The sequence below is a fragment of the Loxodonta africana genome, chromosome 3 (assembly GCF_030014295.1).
Source record: "Loxodonta africana isolate mLoxAfr1 chromosome 3, mLoxAfr1.hap2, whole genome shotgun sequence".
NCBI classification, from domain to species: domain Eukaryota; kingdom Metazoa; phylum Chordata; class Mammalia; order Proboscidea; family Elephantidae; genus Loxodonta; species Loxodonta africana.
Window position 1 is genome coordinate 188,345,321 of NC_087344.1, and position 23,799 is coordinate 188,369,119.

A 23,799-nucleotide genomic window follows, 5' to 3' on the forward strand; every position below is an offset into this window, starting at 1 on the left:
GGAAGAGAGCTACCTGGCCGGCTGACTAGAGGAGCTCCATATTTGTGCCCATTCCAAAGAAAGGTGGCCCAACAGAATGCAGAAATTATCGAACAATATCATTAATGCCAGGAACCCTGGTGGTGTACTGGTTAAGTGCTCCGGCTGCTAACCAAAGGGTCAGCAGTTCAGATCCGCCAGGCACTCCTTGGAAACTCTATGGGGCAGTTCTACTCTGTCCTGTAGGGTTGCTATGAGTCGGAATTGACTCGACGGCACTGGGTTTGGTTTTTTTTTTTTGGTATCATTAATACCACACGCAAGTAAAATTTTGCAGAAAATTACTGAAAAACGGTTGCAGCAGTACATCGACAAGAACATCGACAAGGAACTACGAGAAATTCATGTTGGATTCAGAAGAGGATGTGGAACAAAGGATATCATTGCTGATATCAGATGGATCTTGGCTGAAAGCAGAGAATACCAGAAAGGAAGATGTTTACCTTTGTTTTATTGACTACGCAGAAGCGTGGATCATAACAAATTATGGATAACATTGCGAAGAATGAGAATTCCAGAACATTTAATTGTGCTAATGAGGAACCGGTACATAAGCCAAGAGGCAGTCGTTCAAACAAAACAAGGGGTTTAAAATCAGGAAGGGTGTGTGTTAGGGTTGTATCCTTTCACCATCCTTAACTCAGTCTGTCTGCTGAGTAAGTAATCCGAGAAACTGGACTAGAAGAAGAACATGGCATCAGGATTGGTGGAAGACTTGTTAACAACCTGCGATATGTAGCTGACACAACCTGGCTTGCTGAAAATGAGGAAGACTTGACGCACTTACTGATGAAGATCAAAAAGCACAGCCTTCAGTATGGATTGCACCTCAACATAAAACAAATGTGCTTACAACTGGACCAGTAAACATCATCATGATAAACGTAGAAAAGATTGAAGTTGTCAAGGATTTTATTTTTTTGGATCCACAATGGAAGCAGTAGTCAAGAAATCATAACATGCATTGCATTAGGCAAATCTGCTGCAAAGGACCTCTTTTAAAATGTATAAAAGCAAGGACACCACCTTGAGGACTAAGGTGCCCCTGAGCCAACCCATGGTCTTTTCAGTCGCCTCATATACATGCAAAAGCTGGACAACATGTAAGGAAGACTGAAGAACAACTGATGCCTTTGAATTATGGTGCTGCTGAAGAATATTGAATATACCATGGACTGCCAGAAGAAAGAACAAATCTGTCTTGGAAGAAGTACAGTCAGAATACTGATTAGAAGGGAGGATGGTGAGGCTTTGTCTTATCTACTTTGGACATGTTAGTCAGGAGGGGCCAGTCCCTGGAGAAGGACATCATACTTGGTAGAGGATCAGTGAAAAAGATAATAACCCTCAGCAAGATGGACTGACACAGTGGCTGCAACAATGGGTTCAAACAGCAGTGATTGTGAGGATGGCATGGGACCGGGCAGTGTTTCCTTCTGTTGTACATAGGGGTGCTATGAGCTGGAACCGACTCTCTGGCAGCTAACAACAATTAGGGAAGTAACACGTTACAATTCAGGATCAGGAACGATTTAGGATATAGTGCTTCAGTCAGGACAGCTTCTCAGCTGTGCCTGCAAGCAGACCTTTCCGTGGCCCTTGGCCTCTTGGACCTCTTGGGCTAGCCGGTCTCTGCTCTGTTGCAAAGCTCTTTAGCTACACCGGTAAGTACCCAGAGGCACCCTACTCCACCAGCAAGCCTCCTGCCTGAAGGTGCTCAGCTCTGTTGCTCCATGGGCTAAGAAGCCCACCGTGCCATCATCTGCTGGTCTCCTGGTTCTGCTGCTGCCTCATCTTTCCATCTTGTACTATCTCTGGTATTACAGCTTTCTGTCTCCTGGGTCTAGGAGGTTCTCAGTGCAAGGACCCCGGGTCCAAAGGACGGGCTTCCTTCTTAGCTCTTCTGTTTGGTGGTAGTGAGGACCCCCCTTCTGCCCTGGGATTGGCTTTTTTTTAAGCCTACCGGGATGACAAAACTTGACCAGTCCCGTCATTAGAGTTCCATACACCTTACTTGCATGGTCCCACCCCCACAGGAGTTCCATGCCCCTTATCTGCATTATTAGCAAGCTGTCCAATCCCCTTGGTGGGCCACAAGCACCTTAGCAAGCTGTCCAATCCCCTTGGTGGGCCACAAGCACCTTATTTGCATAGTCTCACCCCGTCATTGTTTGGGAGTCACAAAGACTATGGTGAGAAGGGCCCTATTAAGTAATTCACTGAACAGGTTCAAGTTGCGTTCAGACTGGCTTAACCACCAGTGCCCTGGAGGGAATGACTCATCCATTATTTCTGTAATTTCCATTTAAGTGAAGGCCAACTCTCCCACCATTGTCTGTGTATTTTAGTACTGGTATGCCTAATAATGGCATGTTTGTTTTAATATCTGTGTCATGGTTTTCAAGGTTGTACTTTCCATTAAGCTTGTACTTAACTGTTAATTCCTTCTCCAATCCAGTTAAAAAATGTGGACACAGTTTTAAGCCTCATCTGATACACTTCCAAATAGTTATCTGTGTAGAAATTTATTGTTATTAGTAGATGTAACTAAACACTTTATTTGCAAATCACTTCCACACATATCGGTACTTCCCATATTTTTCCATCAACGTGTTCCCGGTGTCAAAAGGGAAATGAACACATGAATTCTGATGTCAGTGGTCTGGTGATGTCACGTATGGCCTTTGCACTGTGGGGAGCTGGCCACGCCTGTGCCTGAGCTGCCGTGTATGTAGTTTTCTCTAGAAAAGTGTAGATGGTTAGAATAATAAGAGTTATCTAAAAATAAAGAGAAGTAACATTTATTGAATATTTACAGTATGTCAGATACTTTGCCTAAGTGCTTTACACCCTTTAATATTTATGTCACCCCTAAGTGATATACTAAGTGGCATTTATGATGAGATGTCTGTATTATTTATAGATTTCAGTTAATTGATGTTGTACCTGTGCTTCGTTAACAGGAATAATCAAAAGCTGACTGTTACGTTACTTAGTGTGGAATAATACATCTCAGTCTTCAGCTAAATTGTGCGAGCTCGATTTTCCAATTCAATACCAACCTATCCTCTCCCAGCTGGATAAATTAAAGACATGCAGTTTAGTGCCCCTGGTTGCTGTATGAGGCTCAGTGTGTATAACAAAAACAGGTTAGGCGCTCTACAGCCACCACCTGCTTCCTCCCTCCCTGTTTTCTTAGGTGAAGACTTTCAATGAAGCTTGCCTGATGGTAAGGAAACCAGCGCTGGAGCTTCTGCATTACCTGAAAAACACCAACTTTGCACACCCAGCTGTGCGATATATTCTGTGTATCCTTTCCTACCTGCCTAGACCCTCTGAGCCAGTGCTTCTCCCTTCAAATGAAGGAAAAGAAAAGATAGGTGCAAACGTATCCCTTCTGGTGATGTTTTCTTTGACAACAGGTGCTTTAGATGGGGAGAAGGGGACAGGAAAAACCCTCAGTCTCTGTCATGTTGTTCATTTCTGTGCAAAACAGGACTGGCTGATACTGCATGTTCCAGACGGTAAGAATTTCCTATCTTCACTGTGTCAGGCTTCTTTATCCGAGTTCTGTGGTAGCCCTGCGACTTTAATTTTCTGACAGCTCTCCGAAGGCCAAAAGAAAAGCCTTTGCTCCAGGTGCAGAGCAGTCTGAGCTAGTTTGTCCTAATTTCTTCATGATATTAGTGCCAAGCGTGGTTGCAAGATGAAGTAAATGCGACGAGGAAAGTCAGCCAGAAATTCCCTGGAGCCTTACAGTACAAAGAATGAAGCGTTTGGCCCAGCACCCCATACTTTGACATCTAATGCCTGAGAGCATGAACGGCTGCTTTAGAGGTCACAGGCTTTTTCGCCTTGAGTTAACAAGTTTTGAGCACCCTCAGAGCCTTTGATGTGGTGCTGTTTATCAGTGTTCTAGGGTTGTCAACATGGATCTTAGAAAACTTGCCTCGTCACACTTTGCGTATATATTCCTTGTTTGTTCGGTGTTGTATGCATCTATGTTTTCTGACTTAGTTTTTAAAACTGCCAGGAAGCAGAGATTGCATTTGATCTACTTGGCAAGCCTTGTGTATGGACTGTCAGGATAATGTTTAAGACGGGCCAGACAAAAAAGTAAGCCCCTGAGGCAAAAAGACCTTAAGAAATATATATGGGAAACTAAAGCCACTTCTCATAACTCAGAGAGGCACAGAGTACTTTTAGTTGAATGCAGTTCCTGCCTATTTCATTCTCTTGTGCCTTTTTTTAAGCTCATCGCTGGGTGAAAAATTGCCGGGATCTTCTGCAGTCTACCTATAACAAACAGCGCTTGGATCAACCTTTAGAGGCTTCAACATGGCTAAAGAATTTCAGAACTTCAAATGAGCGCTTCCTGAGCCAGGTGACTAGACTCCCAGAAGTTTGGTGCTGGGCAGTCTTCATGTAGATTCTGTCTACCTTGTGCCATGAGTCCCTCCCTGGTAGGTAGACTGGGGAACTGATACTGCAGTTGGAATAACTATACCATTTTGTATTATCTTTAATGCATTTACCTCAGATTGGATTCACAACTTGAAATCACTTTCTCCATGTGAAATAGGCGACAGCTGTTCCCATTATGTGGCGGCAAAGTCAAGTCCAGGTTGATATGCTAACTTTCCCAAGTTCACAGCCTCAGATTCCCCACAAGCACATTGTCAACTAAATAATTTTCTCCAGATAAGAGCTTTTAAAAGTTCAGGCCGAAGTAGGCTAGAAAGCATTTACTTCCGTACTGAGCTTTCTTACAGGACCCGGAAAAGAGATTAAAACTGGCTAATAACCTTAGCCTCCTACCTTCTCAACTAGGGATGGGTTCACCCTTAGGCTAAGTAGTGGGGGGTTTTTTGTTTCCTTTTAGATAAAAGTTCAAGAGAAGTATGTCTGGAATAAGCGAGAAAGCACTGAGAAAGGCAGCCCTCTGGGAGACGTAGTTGAACAGGTAAAGATGCTGAATGTGTACCTTGTCCTACCCTGAGAAGGCCTCTTTTAGGACTGTAAGCCGTTGTTTCTCTCTCTCCCCCACAGGGCATAACACGGGTGAGGAATGCCACAGATGCAGTTGGGATTGTGCTGAAAGAGCTAAGGAGGCAAAGTTCTTGTGGGATTTTTCACCTCCTGGTGGCAGTGGACGGAGTCAATGCTCTCTGGGGGAGGACCACACTGAAGAGAGAAGATAAAAGCCCGGTAGGAAAATTGGGCTTTTCTGTTCCAGATTCTGGTACTGTCGTTTGCAGGCACTGGGACGTAACCATATAGACCATACAATATATTTTTTTTTTTCCACTAGGAGTATGTGAATTAAAATGTGCACTGAAAATAGTGTCAGACAGAGAAAGTGATGCCAAGAGCTCCACCCTCCATCGAAAACTAAGGGATAGTGTTTTGAAAAGAACATGACAGCCAAAGCTATGATGTGGGGTTGTTTTTTGTTGTTGTTAGTTTTTTCTTTTTTAACTTTTTCTATTCTCTTTTCAAAATGAGACAATGTGGTCTAAGTAGAGAAGCTCAGAAGCATCGAGGAAAGGGGTGATTTGGGACAGTGGGTATTTTCTCCCTTGGTGACTGCTTTTAATCTCCAAAAATACAGCAGCTCTAGGTCCAGTAGCTTTGAAGAAAGGGCTGTTGCATCTGTGGCTCTTTGCCTCTATAATTGCGCCTTCTCACATCCTTTCTGCATTCCTTCCTTCCAGAAGCAGAAAGCTTACCCCAGAGGGTTTACCTCCAGGTACTACAGTTAGGTTGTGACTGAGGATTTTTTGTTGTCATTTGCTTGTCTCAGGGGAGCTCCAGGAATGGCAAATACTGATCTTCTCTTTCTCTGTCTCTCTCCTTGACCATGTGCAGATTGCTCCAGAGGAACTAGCGTTTATTTACAACCTCAGAAAAATGGTGAAAAATGATTGGGTGAGTGCGTATGATACCTGACAGACTTTAGAGGAAAATGTGTTATTTCAAAGCCATTCTGCTACTTTATTGCTAATACTTTACAGTCTCTCATTTTATGAACAGGAAGTTTTTACATATCTTATTCAATACCCATATCTGTACCAAGCTAGGGGTAAGGTCTGGAACAAAATTGTGTATTTGGTTTCTAATCTTTCCACGAGACTAGAGTAAGCTTATGCAAAGCTATTTTATTTAAATATTGGCCTAATTCTACTTTGTTTGCAATTGTTTAAAGTGGTTTTATATCTTCCCACCATCTTTGGAAAAGATTTTAAGACCTGGAAACATGTCTTGATAAATTTCAGATCCTACAGCAACTTACTGTCAGAGCCAAATCTTGAACTACGAACCACTTTCACTGCCATTGAATTGTGCCAGGCCACACTGCTGCACCACTGTATGGCAAAAAAAAAAAAAAAAACTACAGATGATTAAAAATGCACTTCTCTGTATTTCTTCGGCTTTTTCTAACTGAGCTTTTCTCTTGTTTTTTAGAATGGAGGCGCCATTGTGTTGACTTTAAGCCAGACTGGTTCACTATTTAAGCCTCGGACAGCCTACATGCCCCAGGAGCTGCTGGGAGAGGTCAAAGCATTGGAAAATTTGATTCTCCCTAGTCATTCTGCCTAAAGAGATCTTTCTTTTTTTCCCCTTTTATCTATTTTGATATAATTTCAGAAGAGAAAAATTTTATTCCTATATATCCTTTACCCAGATTTCTAGAATGGTAACATTTTACCATATTTGCTTTATCCTTTTCTCTCCCCATCTTCTGTCTACATATTTTTTTCTCCCCCCTTCTCTCTCTCTTCCCTCCACTATGCTCTTTCTCCCCTCTGTCTACATCTTTTTTTTTCCCTTCTGAATTATGTGACAGTAACCAGAGTCCTGGTGGTACAGTGGTTAAGCATTCAGCTGCTAACTGAAAGATCAGCAGTTTGAACCCAGCAGCTACTCCCTGGAGACCCTGCGGGGCAGTCCTGCTATGTCCTGTAGGGGCACTATGGGTTGCAATCAACTCAACGACAGCAGGTTTAGTTTGGTTGGTTTGTAACCTGCAGACATGGTACCCACTTTATCTCTAAATAATATGTATTTCCTAAAAACAAAGACATTATATGACCACAGTATAATCAGGAGACTGACATTGATTTAATACGGTTACCTAATCTACAGAATTTATTCTGATTTTGCCAATTATCCCAATATCCTTCATTAAAAAAAGAGTTTTAGGTTATATGGTATATTTGGTTGTCATGTCTGCATCACATCAGAAGGTACATGAAGTCTGTCTCTCCTGTTACTGGTGATGTTAACTTTGAATACTTAAACTCTACCTGGTTTCTCCTCAGTAAATTTATTCTTCTCCCTTCATAATTAATATCTTGTGGAGATATGATTTAAGACTAGCAAAATATCCTATTTTTTCTCAGACTTTCACCTACTAGTTTTGGCATCCTTTGGGGATTCTTGTCTAAATCAGTTATTATGATTATCACCAAATGGAGATTTTCCTAACTCCATCATTTCTTCTAAATGCATTAGTTGCCTTTTCTACTCTAAGTAGGAACTTTCCCTTCTCCTTTATTTTTTTAATTTGTGTATGTACGTATGTCAGTCAGTGCTAACTCGTGGACTCTTATTTAATGGGTCCTAAATTTTATTTTTATTTTTATGCTTGGTTATCTCAGACTTGGCCAGTAGGAGACCCTACAGTTGGCTCCTGTATCCTTTTGACATGTCCCCTCCATTCTTTGAGCATGTCTTTCTGGCATAAGAATATGTTCCAGACACATCTTGTACTTTCTAGGCCCCAGCCTTGCAATCAGCCACTTCTCCAGGGAGCCAGCAGTTCACTGTAGAAGAGAATGGTATTTAGAAACCAAAACCTAAACATTAGGTGTACGCATTGCTACTGGGGTCTCCTTGCTTTGAGGACCTCTCAGCAGAGCTAGTAAATGTGTGATATTCATACATGTGTACATACATGTATATAGATACATATGTTTATATAATTTGTGTGTGTGTGTGTGTGTGTATATATATATATAGACATACATCTTTTTCTCAAATTACACTGAAAAGCCATGAGCTCATACTGATACTTCTAGTTCCAGTCCAGCATCATAGCATTCATTATATCCTCTCCACATCTGCCACCCCCATCTCCAACAACAAGAAGTCTGCTCTCATTACCGACAGTGTATTTCCTTACTGCTCAATTCTAGAATACACTACAAGTAGTTCGAGAATTGCTCACACGTGCCTCTCTGAAAAAGCAGCTACTCATCACCAGTTTGGTATTTGTTTACAGTAACTTTTGTCTTTAGCTGAATGATCTGTAGTCACAAGACTCTGTGTAGAAGTTACTTGGGTTAGTTCTTCCCCCTGCCTTCAGCATTATGATTGAAATTCGAAAAACAGACTGATTCAGTTCATGTGGCATTTAAGTCTTTTCCCCATCCTTGATTTTTTTATTTTTGATTATGTAAAAGATTAACTTGGACCCAAACATCAGAACTGCTCCCCAAAAAAGTATACTCCATCGGCACCCCCCCTTAAGCCCTATCCCTTTTTAAAATAGAGTTTATGTTGCCTGTTGAATAACAGCAGCCACCACTAGGTGGAGCCTTGTACAAGACCGCATAACCAGGGAGCAGTGGAGTGAAACAAAAGAAAAGCCTTGCCCTCAAAGTACTTAGATATTACTTGTTACTCTTCTGATTTGTTACCTCACTAAAACTGTGTTTTTATCCTTTTCCACCTCCAGGAAGGATTTAATGCTCTGGATCCCTTTATTCCCATCCTGGTTTCCAACTACAACCCAAAAGAATTCCAAAGTTGTATTCAGTATTATTTGGAGAACAATTGGCTTCAACATGAGAAAGGTCAGGTTTGTTTTTGTTTTTTCTGTTAGGGCTTAGTGCTCACAGGAGGCCCACTGAATCAGAGCCTTGATCTCTTCTGCCCTCAGCAGCAGCAGCAGCAGCAGCCTGTAATTTGTATTTCATCGTTTTCACTTTATCCTGACTTCTGGCTAATTAAATGGTACAGAAAGGGGGCGAATTTTAAGGTTTAGTTTACAAAAGAGATTCTCTCTCCCCCTAAATTGTCATCTTAGACCCAAATAAAACGCTCATCCTAAGGGAGGCAGCCAGGCCAGGTCCACCCACGGGGCAGTTTCCAGAGGTTTGGGTTGCTGCCGTTCTCATTGTTGCATTAATTCGTCATTCAACAGACTCTGACTGACTGACATGCTGGGGTACCCACAGAATAATTTACACTATGTAACGGTTACCCCGACACCAAAACAAGTACTTGCCATAGCTGTCCTGGTATTATTGGAAGATAAGGAGAGCGAGGATTTCAAGAAACAAGACAAAATTTGTTGACTTTGATTGAAAACATCCCATCTCTTCATTTTACCTTTGTCCTCACCTCTGGATGTGAGGGGGGTGTAAAGGAAAAGGAAAGGCTGTCCTATCACTAGATATTAGAGTTAACCTATAACTGGAATAGGTTATCAAAGGACAAAAGTATAAAAGAAGTATGGTGGGTTGGGAGGCACAAAGGAGATTTCCAAGTGGGCTGGGCGCTTTGACAAGGTCCTAAAATCCAGAATATTCTCTTGAAAGGGAGGGAGGAATGCTGTATTCAAGGAGTGGAGACAGAAAGGGAAAATTATGCATAGAAAAAATTTTAATGAGATAAAGGATCTAGACATAAGATTTCGTGGGAGCTGCTAATTAGTCACATCTGAATGTGATCTGGATAACACAGCCTCTGCTACAGAAGTTTCTGGGAAACGCCACTGCAACAGGAGGAAACGGCCATTTATCTGTGTTTGACTCCATTTCAGCTCATACAGAAGGAGGGATGAAGGAGCTGCTATTTCTGAGTAATGCAAATCCGGGGCAGCTGGAGCGGCTCTGTGCCTACCTCTAAGCCGTGACCACAATGTGCCCGGAAGACCTGGTCAGACGAGGAAGCCCCAACTTCACTGAAATGGGTTCCCTGTGAACTGACTGTAACAGCAGTAAGACAGCCCTGCTTCCTGAAACTAGTACCAGTTTATTGGATGTGGCTTTCACATTTAAGATAATTATGGGTCTTTTCCTTAAAAAAATAAATTATTTTTTGTGTGTTTTGTTACATTTATAATATGGGAAGAAAAAAAAAAAATAGAGCCATAATGAATTTCTTACTTGTTAGAGGTCTGAAGAGATTCAGTTCTACAGACATTTTCAGGAATTCTATTTTTTAAACTTTATTCAATTCAGGAGATCAAGATGCACAGCTTAACTTCTCCCCGCTCCCGAGACGCTAACTCATTCACAGCCTATTTATACTTTTATTCCTTGATGGCCCTGGAGCCTTAGTGAAACTCCAGGAGTTTCTGGCAGCTTTGTATGGTCCCCAGAGAATTACGCACTACGGCACCACAGCGTGCGCTGTATGTAACAAACCAACCTGTCTTTAATGTAGAGCAGTACTATACACCGTCCTTGGGAGAACCGAGAAGTAATCACTCAACTCATCAGAGATTGATTCTCTCACTATACCCAGGCTGGTAGAGTCGAAAGAGTCAGAAGTTCAATTACTAGATCTGCCACTTACTAACTCTATATTCTAGAAACTCTTAAGCCTGCTTTCTTCTCTGTATAATAGTGATAATGATGCCAAACTTGCAGGAGTTTTGTGAGAATTCAATTACTTATTACAAGTAAAGTGCTTAACACATAATGTCATCGTTAGTTGCCAGTGAGTCAGCTCTAACTCATGGAGACCCCACCCCCACATACAACAGAACAAAATGTTGCCTGGCCCTACCCCATCTTCACAGTTGCCGTCATGCTCTTGTGCACTGTTGCAGCCACTGTGTATTCTGAGCGCCTTGCAGCCTAGGAGGATCACTCTGTAGCACTGTATCAGACGATACTTGGTTGTAATCTATAGGGTTTTCCTTGGCTATTTTTTGGAAGTAGATCACCAGGCTCTTCTTCCTAGTCTGAGTCTGCAACTCCTCTGAAACCTGTCCACCATGGGTGGCCCTACTGGTATTTAAAATACCAGTGGCATAGCTTCTAGCATCATAACACAAGCTACCACAGTACGATATACAGACGTAAGTGTGGTGGTAACACCTAATAGGTACCTGTTAAATGGTAGTATCTATCTAACTTGGATTTTATAATGCTTTATTTGAAGAATCATTATAAGGACAACAGTCTCTAAATGTGTAACTCAACTTTTTTTCCCAGAGAGCCAGCTTCCCTTATCCCTAAGCCACCTCCTCGAGGACTCCCTGTCAGAAATAGAACTTCCATTCCTGACCCAAGCCCAGTCATCAATTTTGGAGGCCCTAGGTCACTTTAGCTAGACTGATGTGCCGGCATTGAGACACAACAGCCTTCCAGAGACGGCTTGCCCAACCCCCCGGTCGCAAAGGCTGAAACCATGTAATACCGCCCTTTCTGTATGTCTCCTCGTGGTCTACCTCTGGTTGAACCCTGATGGATAAACCTCAGTCTGGTTCATCAAGCCTTTAGATTTGTCTTAATATCTCAAATCCAGCTCCTTCTCTCCATTATCGTTACCAACATGTTAGTTCATACCCCCATCACTTCCTGTCTGAGTTACTGTGTTTGAAAATTTGTCTCTGCCTACAACTGCTCTTGCATCTTTCGAGGGCTACCTAAGCAGGCTTTCTGACCCGTGCCTGTCATGCCGTTCCACTCAGTGGCTCTGACATGCCTTTAAAATTTGTCACATACACGTTACAAAACTCAAACCATACGAAAACGTAATGGAAGATCGAGGTCCTTCCCTGTCTCCCGTTTCTAGAGGCTGCCTTTATTCCCAGATTCTAGAAATATGGCTGACTCCTCCTCCTCTTACACGCCTGTTTCCTGACCTCTCTAGTGCCACTTGACCCCTCATGTGAGGAGCTAGTGTCCAATTCCACGGTCGGCTCCGCTTTGATTACAACACAAATGTCTTCCCCAGGGGACTGACTGGAGGTTTCCTCCCCAGGGTCTTCAGGTTCCACCTTGACGATATCCTCTAAAATTCCCGGCGGGGAGAATAGAGATTCCGGTAAGCTCTGAGGCAGTGCCTCTAGGGCTTTTCCCCCCTCCTCTGTTTTCACAATAGTCCAGCGATAGGTACAGTTCTCTGACAATTCTTCCTGGCACCCCCCATCTGCTTGTAGAGGCCCCGGGCTCTGCTCCTCTTTGGGCAGGACAGTAGTACCAAGAGGAGATGGTTCCTGGGGTTCCACTTTGGGTTCTAGGCCTTGAACGGCACCTTTCCCTTCAGCCAAAGGACAAGCAATGTCCACGTTGCCTTGGGCCTTATCTTCAGGGGTAGATGGTACATGAAGATTCATAGAGTTGCCAGAAACAATTAAGGGTGGGATGGAGGAGGTCACAAGGGGCTGGTTCAATGGACAGGGAAAGGATGTAGGGTTAACCAACAGGGTGGCAATGGGAATGGTCTGAGAACTCTGGGCCACAGCTGCATTGACAGGCTGGATCACGTTACAGCCAGTGCTGAGGCTCACGACCTTCACCGTGGTAGCAGGAACAGTGAAGATGACAGGTGCCGGTTGGATAAAGGGGGCAGGTTTCAGACAGGGAGAGGCCTTGGCCCCCTTTCTCTTTGGGGGTCTCCGTTTCACACATGGCTTTTGAAACTTACAAGGGGCAAGTGAGGGCAGCATCACCTGAGAAACAGGGGCAGAGGTGAGAGGGAAGCTGGTCCTGGCCTCAGGCAGTGCCAAAGAAGACTCAAAACCATGACCCCCTCTGACTTCCAGTGGAGGGACTCCTGGCACTGTCTGGATCGGGTGAAGAATCTGACCCACCATTTTGCTCGCAGGGGTTTCCGATGGACTCGAATTGGCTGGTGTTTCCTCAGAGTTGAAGCTAGGCTCAAGAGAGGGGCTGGGTCGCACAAGGAGGGGCTTCAGGCCCGAAGACTGCTTCTGTCTCCAAGCCTTCCTGGAAAAATGTTTGGCACTTGGTTTCAGTTTCAGGACTACACCCTTAGGCAACAGCAGTGGGTACCGAGCTTCACTCCCCAACTCTGAGCTGCCTTTGTTTCGGCCTGGGTCAGAGTTGGTCTCAGGTGCTCCAGTCACATTTCCTACCTCTCCAGCACCATCAGCCATGTGCCGCAGTTCCTTCTGGATGGATGGCAAACTGGCCTGTTGGGAACAAGAACACTCTAATCCATCACATGTCAGAATTGGTAAAAAGAATAGGGCTTTCCAGACCTTAGGAATCCTTCCAAGACAGCGTCAAGACATCTTTTCAAGAAAGATTTTTCTGCACAGTATCAAATTTCTACTATGACTACATTCCAGTTATATGCTCTAGATAGATACTCTTCTCTGAATTTCCTTTAGGAAACAACCATTTTATCCCATACTTTAAAAACACTGTAGAATCCCTGGGTTGGGGCAGGAAACACGAGAACGATGGTGAACGCGGAAGACTTCTTAGGTCCTAGTTCCACAACTCAAACATTGGAGGCGTAAGATAGCCCTTATGTTTCTACCAGGGTTTTCGGTAACCTGCCTCCTGCAGACACTGAGGGCGTTTAAAGGTCATACCTTTAACCAGAAAGGGAGTCGGTGTTCTTCTCTCTCTACAGGTGGCTTCCACTGATGTGGCTGGACTTCTTCACAGCACTTCACCAAGACAGGCAGCTGTTTAGTCTTCTTATACAACTGGGCGTGAAGAAATAAAGCATAAGTTACACGCCTTCCAAAAACACTGCCTTCTGTCAGGGAGTGGATGGGGCAGACATGGTTTGACATATACAAATGCATATATGAATATATATAGATACACACACACTACATATGCTGAACACTTCTGCATTTCAAATAAAACTAATCAGTAAAAATTTTACAATTACTCAATACCTTCCATCTCTATCCTGGACACCAGGAAAGGGGAAGTTTAGGTCACAGTGAACAGGAAGCGAAGAGAGTGACAGTGCCTTAACCCTCATCCTGGGCACATGGAAGCAAATGACGGTGTGAAGGGCATTAGAAGGAAACGGAAAGATCGGCAGAGTCTGAGACAGCTCACTGTTAACTATAAACGAAGAGGGGAACTGAACTTAAAACGCTGACAAAAAGCATCTATTCAGTCAACATTTCCTGACTGCCTTCTGTGTGCCAGGCACTGTGCTACAAGCTGAGCATAGACGTGAGAGGCACTCTGCTCTTAAGGAGCTTACAGACTAGTGGGAGAAACAGTCAAGTAGACCAATAATGACATCCTGCATAGAAAGTACGGGCAAGGATGTGCACAAATACATGGCACCCAATGCAAACTGGGACCAAAACCATGTTTTTCTGGTGCAGTGCAGCTTTAAGTGAACGGTAATGGGAGAGTTTCCTACATGAGGCAGGTGAGGACAGGGTGTACTTTGTGTGCAAAATCATGGACAGGTTTAAGGAACCACGAGGAGACTGCTTTCGTTAGAACTAAATGAATGGGAGCAGACTTGAGGGGACAAAGTCAGAGGTAGGCTGTGCCATGCCAAACAGTCTGAACTTTATCCTAAGGCTGTGATAGCGGTGGCTATGGCAGGAATGCAAAGGACAGAACAAATGAGACCAGAATTGGAGACACCACTTAGAAAACGACTGCATTCACCCAGTTTTGAAAAGGCCTAAAGTAAGGCAACTGGCACCACAGTAGGAAAACGGGGGACTCGGTGACAACCGACATATGTGGTGATCAACCAGGAGGAGCTGAGGGTAATGTTCAGGTTTCTGGATTGAGATACTGGCTAGACAGTAATGCCACACACAGGGACAGAAATCACAGACGGGTTACGCTGAGGAACTGAGAGTTTGCTGTTGGTGGTGGTGGCCGTGGCAAGAGCTACAGGGTGCAGAGGGAGACGTGACTTCAGTTTCAGGCAAAATGGAGTCTGAGGAGTCAGTGAGGCAACCAAGCTGAGAGTTTCTTTAAATACTGGACTAAACTAAGCTCTAGCTCAGGAGAGAAAACTGTACTGAAGATACAGATTTGGGATCATCAGGGGATGCCGCCCCCCACCAGCCCTCACTGTAGAAGGCTGACATTTAAGCGCAGAGCAGAGAAGGAAGAGCTTGCCAAGGAGCGGCCTGAGGTAGGAGCCAGTGAAGAAAACAAGAAGAAGCCCTCAGTGGAGCACGCACAGAGAACACGTGCAGACTGCTGAACACCAGATGGCTCAGGGAGAGATTTCATCAGGGAGGTGAAAACGATAAAACATTTGAATATACTGAAAAGAGATTTACCAAACTGAAGTAAATTTTGTGTTGAAATAATGATAATTAACTAAACCAAGCCCCAAGCCCCCCACAAAAAAAAAAGAGGCAATTTTTTTTAAATGTCCAGCAAGAAAGGTAAGGTAACACGGCTCAGCTGAGAGGAGCAGTTAACATAATCCTTACAATGGTAATACTATAACCTTTAATACAACCTAACCAAAACTGTGATATCATTACCATGGGAAGACTGGAAAACAAAAAATATGCATTAAAGAACTAAAACCCTCACCTCCCTTGGTTTAGGGTTAATAGATAAAGCCGACACCCAAAACATCAAGAAGTAGCAATTGTAAGTGTGTTATTTACATACAGATACAAATGTATGCCCCCCACCCCCCAAAAAATAAATTGCCAGTTGGCAGAAAATTCAGTGAAAAATAGTTTTCACAAGTCTCATATGGACGACTCTGTAAACCATGTATAAACTGTATAACTATTACATATCTGAAATTAAGAAAAAGGAGAATTAAGGAGAAAGATAAAAATAGAATATTGTGTACTCTTTCAAGGAGGTTAGAGTAAAAAAAAGAGAACATAGGGCTGAAGGGTAACATGGATTCACTTAACAGTTAAGTTGGGCCAGACCTGACCAATTTTATATTTGGGGGCAATACCCATAACGAAGGGAAAGGATGAAGACACCCCAGAAGAACACAATGAATCAAGGTCTCTGAAGAGACTAATACTCAAGTGAGAGGAACTAGCCTTTAATAAAAGGTCCCCTCTTCACTGAAACTAAGAAAAGAAAAAAAGGATGGTGCAAACAGCTAGGTCTCCCGGTGGAACGTGCAGGAGGAACTCACTTTCACGATGTTGTCGGGAGCTCTCCTGAGGTTCAGGCTCTTGATTCTCACTGTCAGTTGGTGGACAGTCTTGCAGGTTAGAAGGTACTTGCTGATTAGAGGCTTAGGAAACTCAGTGCATTCGAAGTGCTTCAGTCCTAGAGCTAACAAACTGACAAAGGGGCAATGACACTCAATCCCACACCACAGCCCTGCCCTCTAAAACGCCTCCCCAGATAACTCCATACAGTTTCATTGCCCGTTTTCCTACATCTAGCTCTTACACAAGCTAAAACTTACATACACTGCCGATGCCAGTTTGACGATGCATATAAAAAGTCAAAAAATCTGCACACACCCACTAGGATGGGTACACACTGTGTAACACAGTCCATCTATACCCGCGCTCCTTTGTCTTTCGTGTCCGTGTCTGACTACACAAGCCGTATTTCCCCTCATCTTCCCAAAAAGAACTGTCTTCTCCTTGGGATACTTTGCTCTTCTGCCCCCACCATAAACACCTACTTGTCCTCAGCCTTGGTGAAGAAGCTCTTATCCTCAGGATCCTTTGCCTGCAGAGAACATAATGGAAGTAGCTCTGGATACATGAAAACCTTGCTTGTTGCCAGGATCCAAGCCACTTGCTTTGGCAAACAGGGAAATTCATAGGCTGTGAGAAAAAAATCCATGATCAGTGGAATTCTAGAACAAAAGAGGGCTTCAGAAAAGCTTCTGAACCCATTTCTACATTTAGGTAGAGCTGCCCATACCTAACAGGCTTCCTTCACACCGCTCCTCCCCTAAAAAAGGTGCCACAATCTTTCTCATCCTAACATATCCCAAAAGGGAGTCTCGTTCAGTGGCAATAAAAGGTGATTCTCTTATTACTTCCTGTGTGGCGCACTTACCACATTAAGTAACATGAACACTTAGAAAGCACCTAGTAACACCTGGCACATAGAGAATGCTCAAAAACTTCAATCACCTTCCCCCTTTAAGTCCTTGAAGGATACGTGACCAACAATGCTTGCTTTCTTCCAGGTTTACATTCCAACTTCTTTAATCCCCCTCGCATATTTGGTATTCCAAATTTTATATTTTTCTATTCTTACTTAATTTTCATTAAGTTCTCCCAGATTCCTCCTGAGGTTGGGCACAAACAAAAAAACCGTAAAAGGAATGCAGTTCAGTCTCATTCCTTTCTGTCTCCCTGCCTACGTCTCTCATTTCCAGGCTCCTCTGCCTTTCCAGAGACAAGCACTACTACACCCATAGTAATCCTTCCCTGAGTGCTTTTTTATTACTCCAGAAGAAAAACAAAGGACTCTAGGAATCGAAGCTAGCGCTATGGTTTGTGTTAAAGTTTTCATTACCAAAATGGAAGCTATTAAAGTAATTTGAAATCAGCAACTATGACAAAATGCACTTGAATTTAATTGTAGTGCAGTAAAAAGCAAAAGAAACCCACTACTGTCGAGTGGATTCCTACTCATAGCGACCGTACATGACAGAGTAGAACTACCCCACAAGGCTGTAATTTTTACAGACGGTGACTGCCACATATATCCTCTCATAGAGCAGCCAGTGACATCAAAACCACAAACCTTTCAGTTAGCACCAGAGCACTTAACCTCTGTGCCACCACTCAGGGATTTAAAATTAAATCCAAAGATAAATTCAAATACATGCCCATTACAGATACACAAAAGGCCAAACAATTTTGCTAAACCAGGAAACAAATCAAAAGCAAATATCTTGTTTAAGGGAACGGTAAATAAAACATTGCCTCAAAACATACTAAACCAATGCAAGGTAGAAACCAAACCTGAAAAGTTCTTTAAAACACTGAACCTCACAAAGGTACAACATCTCTAACTTGTGCCTAACTCCCAAATCAACATTTTTTTCAAAATAGAGATACCACCTACCCTACAATCATGGCAGATAATATGAGTTGATCCAAATACAGAGGGTGTAAACCTAAACACAGCCAAACTTTACCACCTGACTTCCCTCTTTAGCATACCCTGGTTTGTCTTGATCTCAGTCCTAATGCTTACCCTCATAATTGTCTATCCTTCTCTTTCTAGTGAGCCCCACGTCTCTACCACCACACACCTGTCCTGTCAACTACCTTCGCCCCTTACCTAAGTCCAAACATTGTCACGTAATTCCAGAACTCAGACAATGAGTCAAAAGGGAAGATAAACGAGATAAGGACAAAAGTGCGAATATCCTGGCTCCTCCATCCCTAGAAAATTATCTCTGAGATAAGGCTCCCACCTCTCACTGCAAATAAACACTGGAAGTTGGTACATCTGTCCCCTACCAGGCTTCTTGGAAGTTTTACGAGGACTCCAGTCAATGCTGACGTGTGTGCTGAAGTCTTCGATGAGCTGCATAGCTCCCATCAGGTTACAGGGTTGGAACAAGGGCTGAGACTCAGGGTTGAACTGATGGTGAAGGGTGATGGAGCTTTGAGCAACGGTTCCCAGCTCTTTCTGAGAAAAATAGGACAAAAAGGACAAACAAAAGTAATACCAGTAGCCCTTAGCTTCTGAGCGAGACACTTTCCTTCCTACTACTGAATAAAGATAGCTAAAACTCATCAGAGTCTCTCACAATTAACAATTAAGACTGCTCTTTTGCCGAGTCCTCAGATATGCAGGGACTAGGTCTGTGATACACTCATACATTCTTTTACATAGTTTTTTAATTTTTGTTGAGAACATACACAGCAGAACACACACCAATTCAGCAATTCCTAGATGTACAACTCAGTGACACTGATGACATTCCTCGAGTTGTACAACTATTCTCCCCCTCCTTTTCTGACTTGTTCCTCCTCCAGTTACATAAACTCACTGTCCCCTAAGGACTGAGGCAGACATTCTTCACTAGTTAAGCTAAACTACTCTTTTGTTTGAAGGAGATTTTAGGAGACATTGTTGGTTCAGAGTTTAAGGGTCAAAAATGATCTCAGGCCAATAGTTTCAGTTCATTCAGCTTCCATGGCTTTAGAAAATCAATATTTCATGAAAACCTAATATTCTGTCCTGCATTTTCCCCTCTATAATCAGGATTGCTCACTTGTTCATTCCTGTTTCACTCTTAGGCTCTGTTCTCCTCAGACTTTTGGATGTATGGTCTAGCTCCTCAGCTAGAAACAAGGTTCTCAAGGACAAAACCAATTACTTCATTTTTTTGCTGTTTTGGTTTCTAGGAATAAGACCTAGAACAAAGTACACTTCATGACCTGCTGAACACATCAAGAGGTGAGTACACAGATGACCACCAAGGAATCCTGAAGCACTAGCAAACATACCATTCACATCCCTGACAGTCGTACCCAAGGTTCGCAAGAAATCATTATCTGCCACAAGGTTTGAGGACAATTTTTATTGAGTTTAAAATTCCATAATTAAAAACCCTTACTCCAAAGTACTTCCTAATGTCATGAGCAAGATATAATCTGTACACTAAACACTGGCACTGAGTCTAATGACTGAACAACAAATACCTATTAAAAGAACGGCAATGCCAAAAACCTAAGAAATCAGGGTGCATCTAAAGATGAGACAAAGGATCCAATAAAGAAGCAAATGGGACAGTCTTAAGAAAGTTGAACACATTTGCTGCTTTTTCATGGGAATGAATAGCTTAGGTTCTCTTAGCAAACACAGGAAACCACACCAGAAAGTAGGCATAGCTACCAAACACAGCCAGGAAAGAAGAATAAAGGTAGATTATGATGGGAAACTGTGAGAAAAGACTAGTCAAGCTAATTGCATACCGAGTCTTCAGAGTTAGGGATATTTAGAGCCTTACAAGAAATACTCTGGTGGTGCTGGCCTCCGAACTCAGACTGGGGTTGGAGCTGGCGAGAAGGTGGATTTGCGTCAAGAGCTGAACATGCTGGGGAGGGAAAGAAAATAATATGGTGACGTGTTACGATACACCTACTTCAGGAACCCAGACAGATCTTAAGAAGTTTCAACTTTAGCACACATATTTGGCTTTCTGGATAAGACTGTGGAAACAAAATATCTCACCAGGAATTTCTCAGACAGGTTCCCTTGAGCAAAACGACACAACCAGAGGAAATTTAACCTCAGACCACAGGGACAGAGCTTGGAAGTGGAAAAAATTCCTGAGGGCACTGAAGGCTATCAAGCTTCAGAATCAATTACTAAGAACTCTCAGAAATCTACCATTCTGAATACCATTAGGGTCCTTTCATGTCTTCTTGCCTGAGCCACAGCTACGACACGATGACCTTCCAAAGTCCCAACTCAGGTGAAGATCCTATGGTCCACGGTTTCAGTGGCTATCAAGACACAGACTGCTGACTTTTACAAAGTGGCTAATTGTGGCCTCAGAGTCAGGCCGTGGAGTGCCCCAGCATTAACCTTACCCAAGGAGAGTCTCACCTGCTGCATCTGCTGCTGGAGTCTCTTCCTCTGTGCTAGATCCAGAACCAGAGTCTGAGGAACTTTTTCACTCTTGGGCTTCACCCTCTCTGCCTCCTGCTGCTGTCTGGATGAGGATTTCTTCATCTTCAGCTGTTCAAGTAGCTCCTTTACTGTCCGATGTTGCTCATTTAACAAGTTGGCCAGTGGCTCCTCAAAGCTACCCACAACAGGGACATCAGTGAACTGAACATTTCCCTCACTCCACAACACAGTCAATTCCCGCTAATGGCAGGCAAAGAGGGCCTGAAGAACCTCCGCCTACTGTTAATCCCCAAATTCTACCTTAGCCAAGAGTTGAACTCCTAGCCTTATCCAAATCTTTCCCTGATGTTAATACAGATTCAAATAAGATAATTCTGAACTAACCACCCCCACGCCATTCTTCTATAATCACTCCTCCAAATGACATACAGATAGAGAGGAAATTAAACAAAAATCTAGGAACAGAAAAATATCTGCATAACAAACAGCCAAAGAGCTAGCGGGAACCTGTCATTCTTACCAAGCACTCTTATCCACATTAAGCTAAGGCTTGCTCTTAACCAGGATATAGAATCCTCTGAAAGTAAAGAGCTTGTTCTTTAATTTACCTGTTACCGCCATCCCAGCTGTAGCTTCTTCCATCTCCCTATCCATGCAGGATGCCCTGTCTTCCTTTCTTAAAAAGTCAAAGGCCTTCTTGCATGAAGCAAGAAGGAGGCATACTAAGATACATGGCAGTTTCGATGAATAGAAGAGCTGAGAAATTAATTCGAATGTGACCATACTACTCTCCATGAGCAGCCCTGGTGGTGCAGTGGTTAAGAGCTAACCAAAGGTTAGTAGTTTGAATCTACCAGCCGCTCCATGAAAACTCAATGTGGCAGTTCTTCTCTGTCCTACAGGGTCTCTGTGAGTTGGAATCAACTTGAATGCAAAGGGTTTGGGTTTTCTTTTGGTTACTCTCCACGGAAATATTTTCTTTTGGCCCTGTGAACCCCTACTCCAAGTTTCCTAATCCTACCCTCCCAGTCTTGTCTCCCAAGAGAGAGACTGTTCCTAGAGCTGAAGCAAGAATCCAAATACCTTGCACGCTAGTTCTAAGGTGAAGGCTGAACAAGTCACTCAAGTGATTAAATAGATGCTGATACCCTATGCAATCTGGTCAGGACCTGCTAAAGTAGCTGTAACAGGTTTTCATGTTTCATGGAATCTCCTGTGCACATCCATCACAAAAATAGGGGGAGAAATTAAAGCCTCTACTTTCTGGATGGAGCAACACATGTCCCCACTTTATGCGATAAAAACCAGAACATATATTTCAGACTCCAGGATGTTACTGTGGGTGGTTCATGGTTTCCTCAATTAACGCCTAGGTGACTGACAGACTTTCATTAACATTTACCAGATAATAATGGCAAATAAGGAGAGCAAAAGGGACATACTAGATATTACAATTTGGGAAATTTCTGTGGCTGGCCATAAAGTCTTGCACACCTCTCCAGCACCACTCATCCAGAGAAGTTGCTGTGGACACCAGCTGCTGTTTTTTCTCCCTTCCCAAACTCATACAGCTTGGTCTATAGCTGCACTGCCCCATAACAAGGAGATGTATTCTTCTGACACTCAATTCCCCCACAAGGCTCTATATGCTTATATCAGTAACCACAGCTACTTGGGAATGGGAAACTGTTACTGCAATTTCTGAAAACCTTTTCAGAAATGCATGTTTCCCCATTCTAAGTCTCAAGGTCTTTGTGTAGCCTACCGTAAGACTTGAGGGGTATTAAAGTTAGGCCGAGACTCAGCCACACGATCCTTTTCCTCAGGGCCGTCATCTTCCACTTTGGGGAATCCCATCTCATCTTGGAACTGAGGGAAAAGGAACAGAAGGGTTTTCCCGGAGAACACACCTACGAAAGCCACTCAAGCAGTGAGAAGAAAAAGCGAAGGCTACAGATCACAGGACTTTAAGAATGCCAGCACCCACAAAGTGCCAGTGCCAGAACCACACTCAACTCAGGGCTCCCAAAACCCCACCCTTGGGATAACCATCAAGCCAGGAAAAAGATCTCTCAGCCAGCCAACTTGTAATGGCAAGGACTGAGCATAGATAACCCAAAACAACTGATCTCTTATACAAAAATATCTTTCAGGAGACAGGTTTACCAGAAAAGTAACTATTTGTGCTCAGATTAGTCTAAAGCAAGTTTACCATCTTTAAGTGCACACCAAATGATACTTGGGAAGGCCATTCAAAAGTCTGTAAGGGAAATTTTACCAAGAATAGCCTGCATGTGGAAAATCAGAGTTTACTAATCAGCAAAGTTCTGTTGCTGCTGTATTCTTTCCTGGGTGCACTGAAAGGGTGGTTCAGTCAGACCACCCTCTGCAGGGAGGGTCACAGAACCCAAAGGACACAGTTTGGTGGCAAATCTACTTTTACCACTCAGAGTTTTCACTCAAGTATCACTACTCACAGTTTCAAACAGCTCTTCCATCAGCTCGTTCACTTCCTTTTCTGCAAGAAACCCAAACAATATGTTGTTGGCACAAGTTACTCTCATTTTGCAATAAAGGCAAATTCCACAAAAACAATATAGGTTGTTTTCAGCAAGGTATCTAACCAAACCCCCATGTCCACACAGGAACGTTAATTGTAGCATCTTAGGGCCAAAAATTAGAAATAATCCTGAAGTCTGTTATCTGCAGAATAATTTGTTGTGTATTCACTCTGAAGCAAGGAAAATGAACTCTAGATACACACAAGAGCAAGATGAATTTCATAGAAGATACTGAAAGCCAGACGCAAAGCTAACACACTTTTGTTTACTTAATATTAAAAAAAAGCCAGTCGACAGGGTTAGAAGTCAGGACGCCTGTGACTTCTGGAGAGGAAGGAGGTGGTTACGTGGGCGGCTTCTGGGGAACTTCTACTTTTCTAGCAAGGATTTACTTCGTCTCAAATCCTCTTAGCCAACAGAGCTATTCTGCGAGATAAGAATGGCCTCTTTTCGGAAAAGGACAAGAGCTGCGTAGAATCACAGGGTAGGATCACCTTCCGAGAGCCGCAGGGAGGTTACTCACGTGGGACGCCAAGGGACGGGACCCGCAAGCGCTTCGGCTTGGTGCAAAGGCGCCGGCGTACACAACTTCCGGTATGGGCCCTGCGGCCCCGCCCCTACCGCCCGCCACTGGGAAGCCGGATTAGCCCAGCCAG

At 43.3% G+C, this 23,799-nt stretch overlaps 2 protein-coding genes across 13 annotated transcripts in view; one reads left to right on the forward strand and one right to left on the reverse strand.

The window, feature by feature from the left end:
* Positions 1 to 18,629, forward strand: part of DAP3 (death associated protein 3) — a 55,507-nt gene extending 36,878 nt beyond the window's left edge. For all 10 annotated transcript variants that reach the window (XM_064282695.1, XM_023554058.2, XM_023554059.2 and 7 more), the window contains 9 exons: positions 3,239 to 3,347; positions 3,471 to 3,563; positions 4,293 to 4,423; positions 4,922 to 5,002; positions 5,089 to 5,247; positions 5,908 to 5,967; positions 6,505 to 6,594; positions 8,780 to 8,897; positions 9,869 to 18,629. In XM_064282695.1, the coding sequence (XP_064138765.1) occupies positions 3,239 to 3,347; positions 3,471 to 3,563; positions 4,293 to 4,423; positions 4,922 to 5,002; positions 5,089 to 5,247; positions 5,908 to 5,967; positions 6,505 to 6,594; positions 8,780 to 8,897; positions 9,869 to 9,954 (927 nt within the window). In that variant the 3' untranslated portion in view covers positions 9,955 to 18,629. The remainder of the gene's footprint in view (positions 1 to 3,238; positions 3,348 to 3,470; positions 3,564 to 4,292; positions 4,424 to 4,921; positions 5,003 to 5,088; positions 5,248 to 5,907; positions 5,968 to 6,504; positions 6,595 to 8,779; positions 8,898 to 9,868) is intronic.
* Positions 234 to 23,756, reverse strand: YY1AP1 (YY1 associated protein 1). Of its 3 annotated transcripts, none has more exons than XM_064282691.1 (10): positions 23,667 to 23,756; positions 23,060 to 23,100; positions 22,348 to 22,451; positions 20,559 to 20,757; positions 19,957 to 20,043; positions 18,458 to 18,629; positions 16,654 to 16,798; positions 16,150 to 16,300; positions 13,625 to 13,741; positions 234 to 13,216 (listed from the first exon to the last, which is right to left on the reverse strand). In XM_064282691.1, the coding sequence occupies exons 2-10, from the start codon at positions 23,078 to 23,080 to the stop codon at positions 11,876 to 11,878; spliced, it is 2,337 nt and encodes a 778-aa protein (XP_064138761.1). In that variant the 5' UTR covers positions 23,081 to 23,100; positions 23,667 to 23,756; the 3' UTR covers positions 234 to 11,875. The 3 variants fall into 3 exon arrangements, with proteins under 3 accessions (XP_064138761.1, XP_064138759.1, XP_064138760.1); XM_064282689.1 differs by lacking the exon at positions 23,667 to 23,756 and adding an exon at positions 23,638 to 23,659; XM_064282690.1 differs by lacking the exons at positions 23,060 to 23,100; positions 23,667 to 23,756 and adding an exon at positions 21,191 to 21,275.
* Positions 23,757 to 23,799: the final 43 nt, after the last annotated feature.

Coding starts and splice junctions, on each gene's coding strand:
- YY1AP1 (XM_064282691.1), bottom strand. CDS start 23,080: ATGGAAGAGCTGTTTGAAACT. Junction 22,452..23,059: donor TGGAAGAGCTGTTTGAAACT/GTGAGTAGTGAT, acceptor CTTTTCCCTCAG/TTCCAAGATGAGATGGGATT. Junction 13,742..16,149: donor CTCCCGACAACATCGTGAAA/GTGAGTTCCTCC, acceptor CTTCACGCCCAG/TTGTATAAGAAGACTAAACA.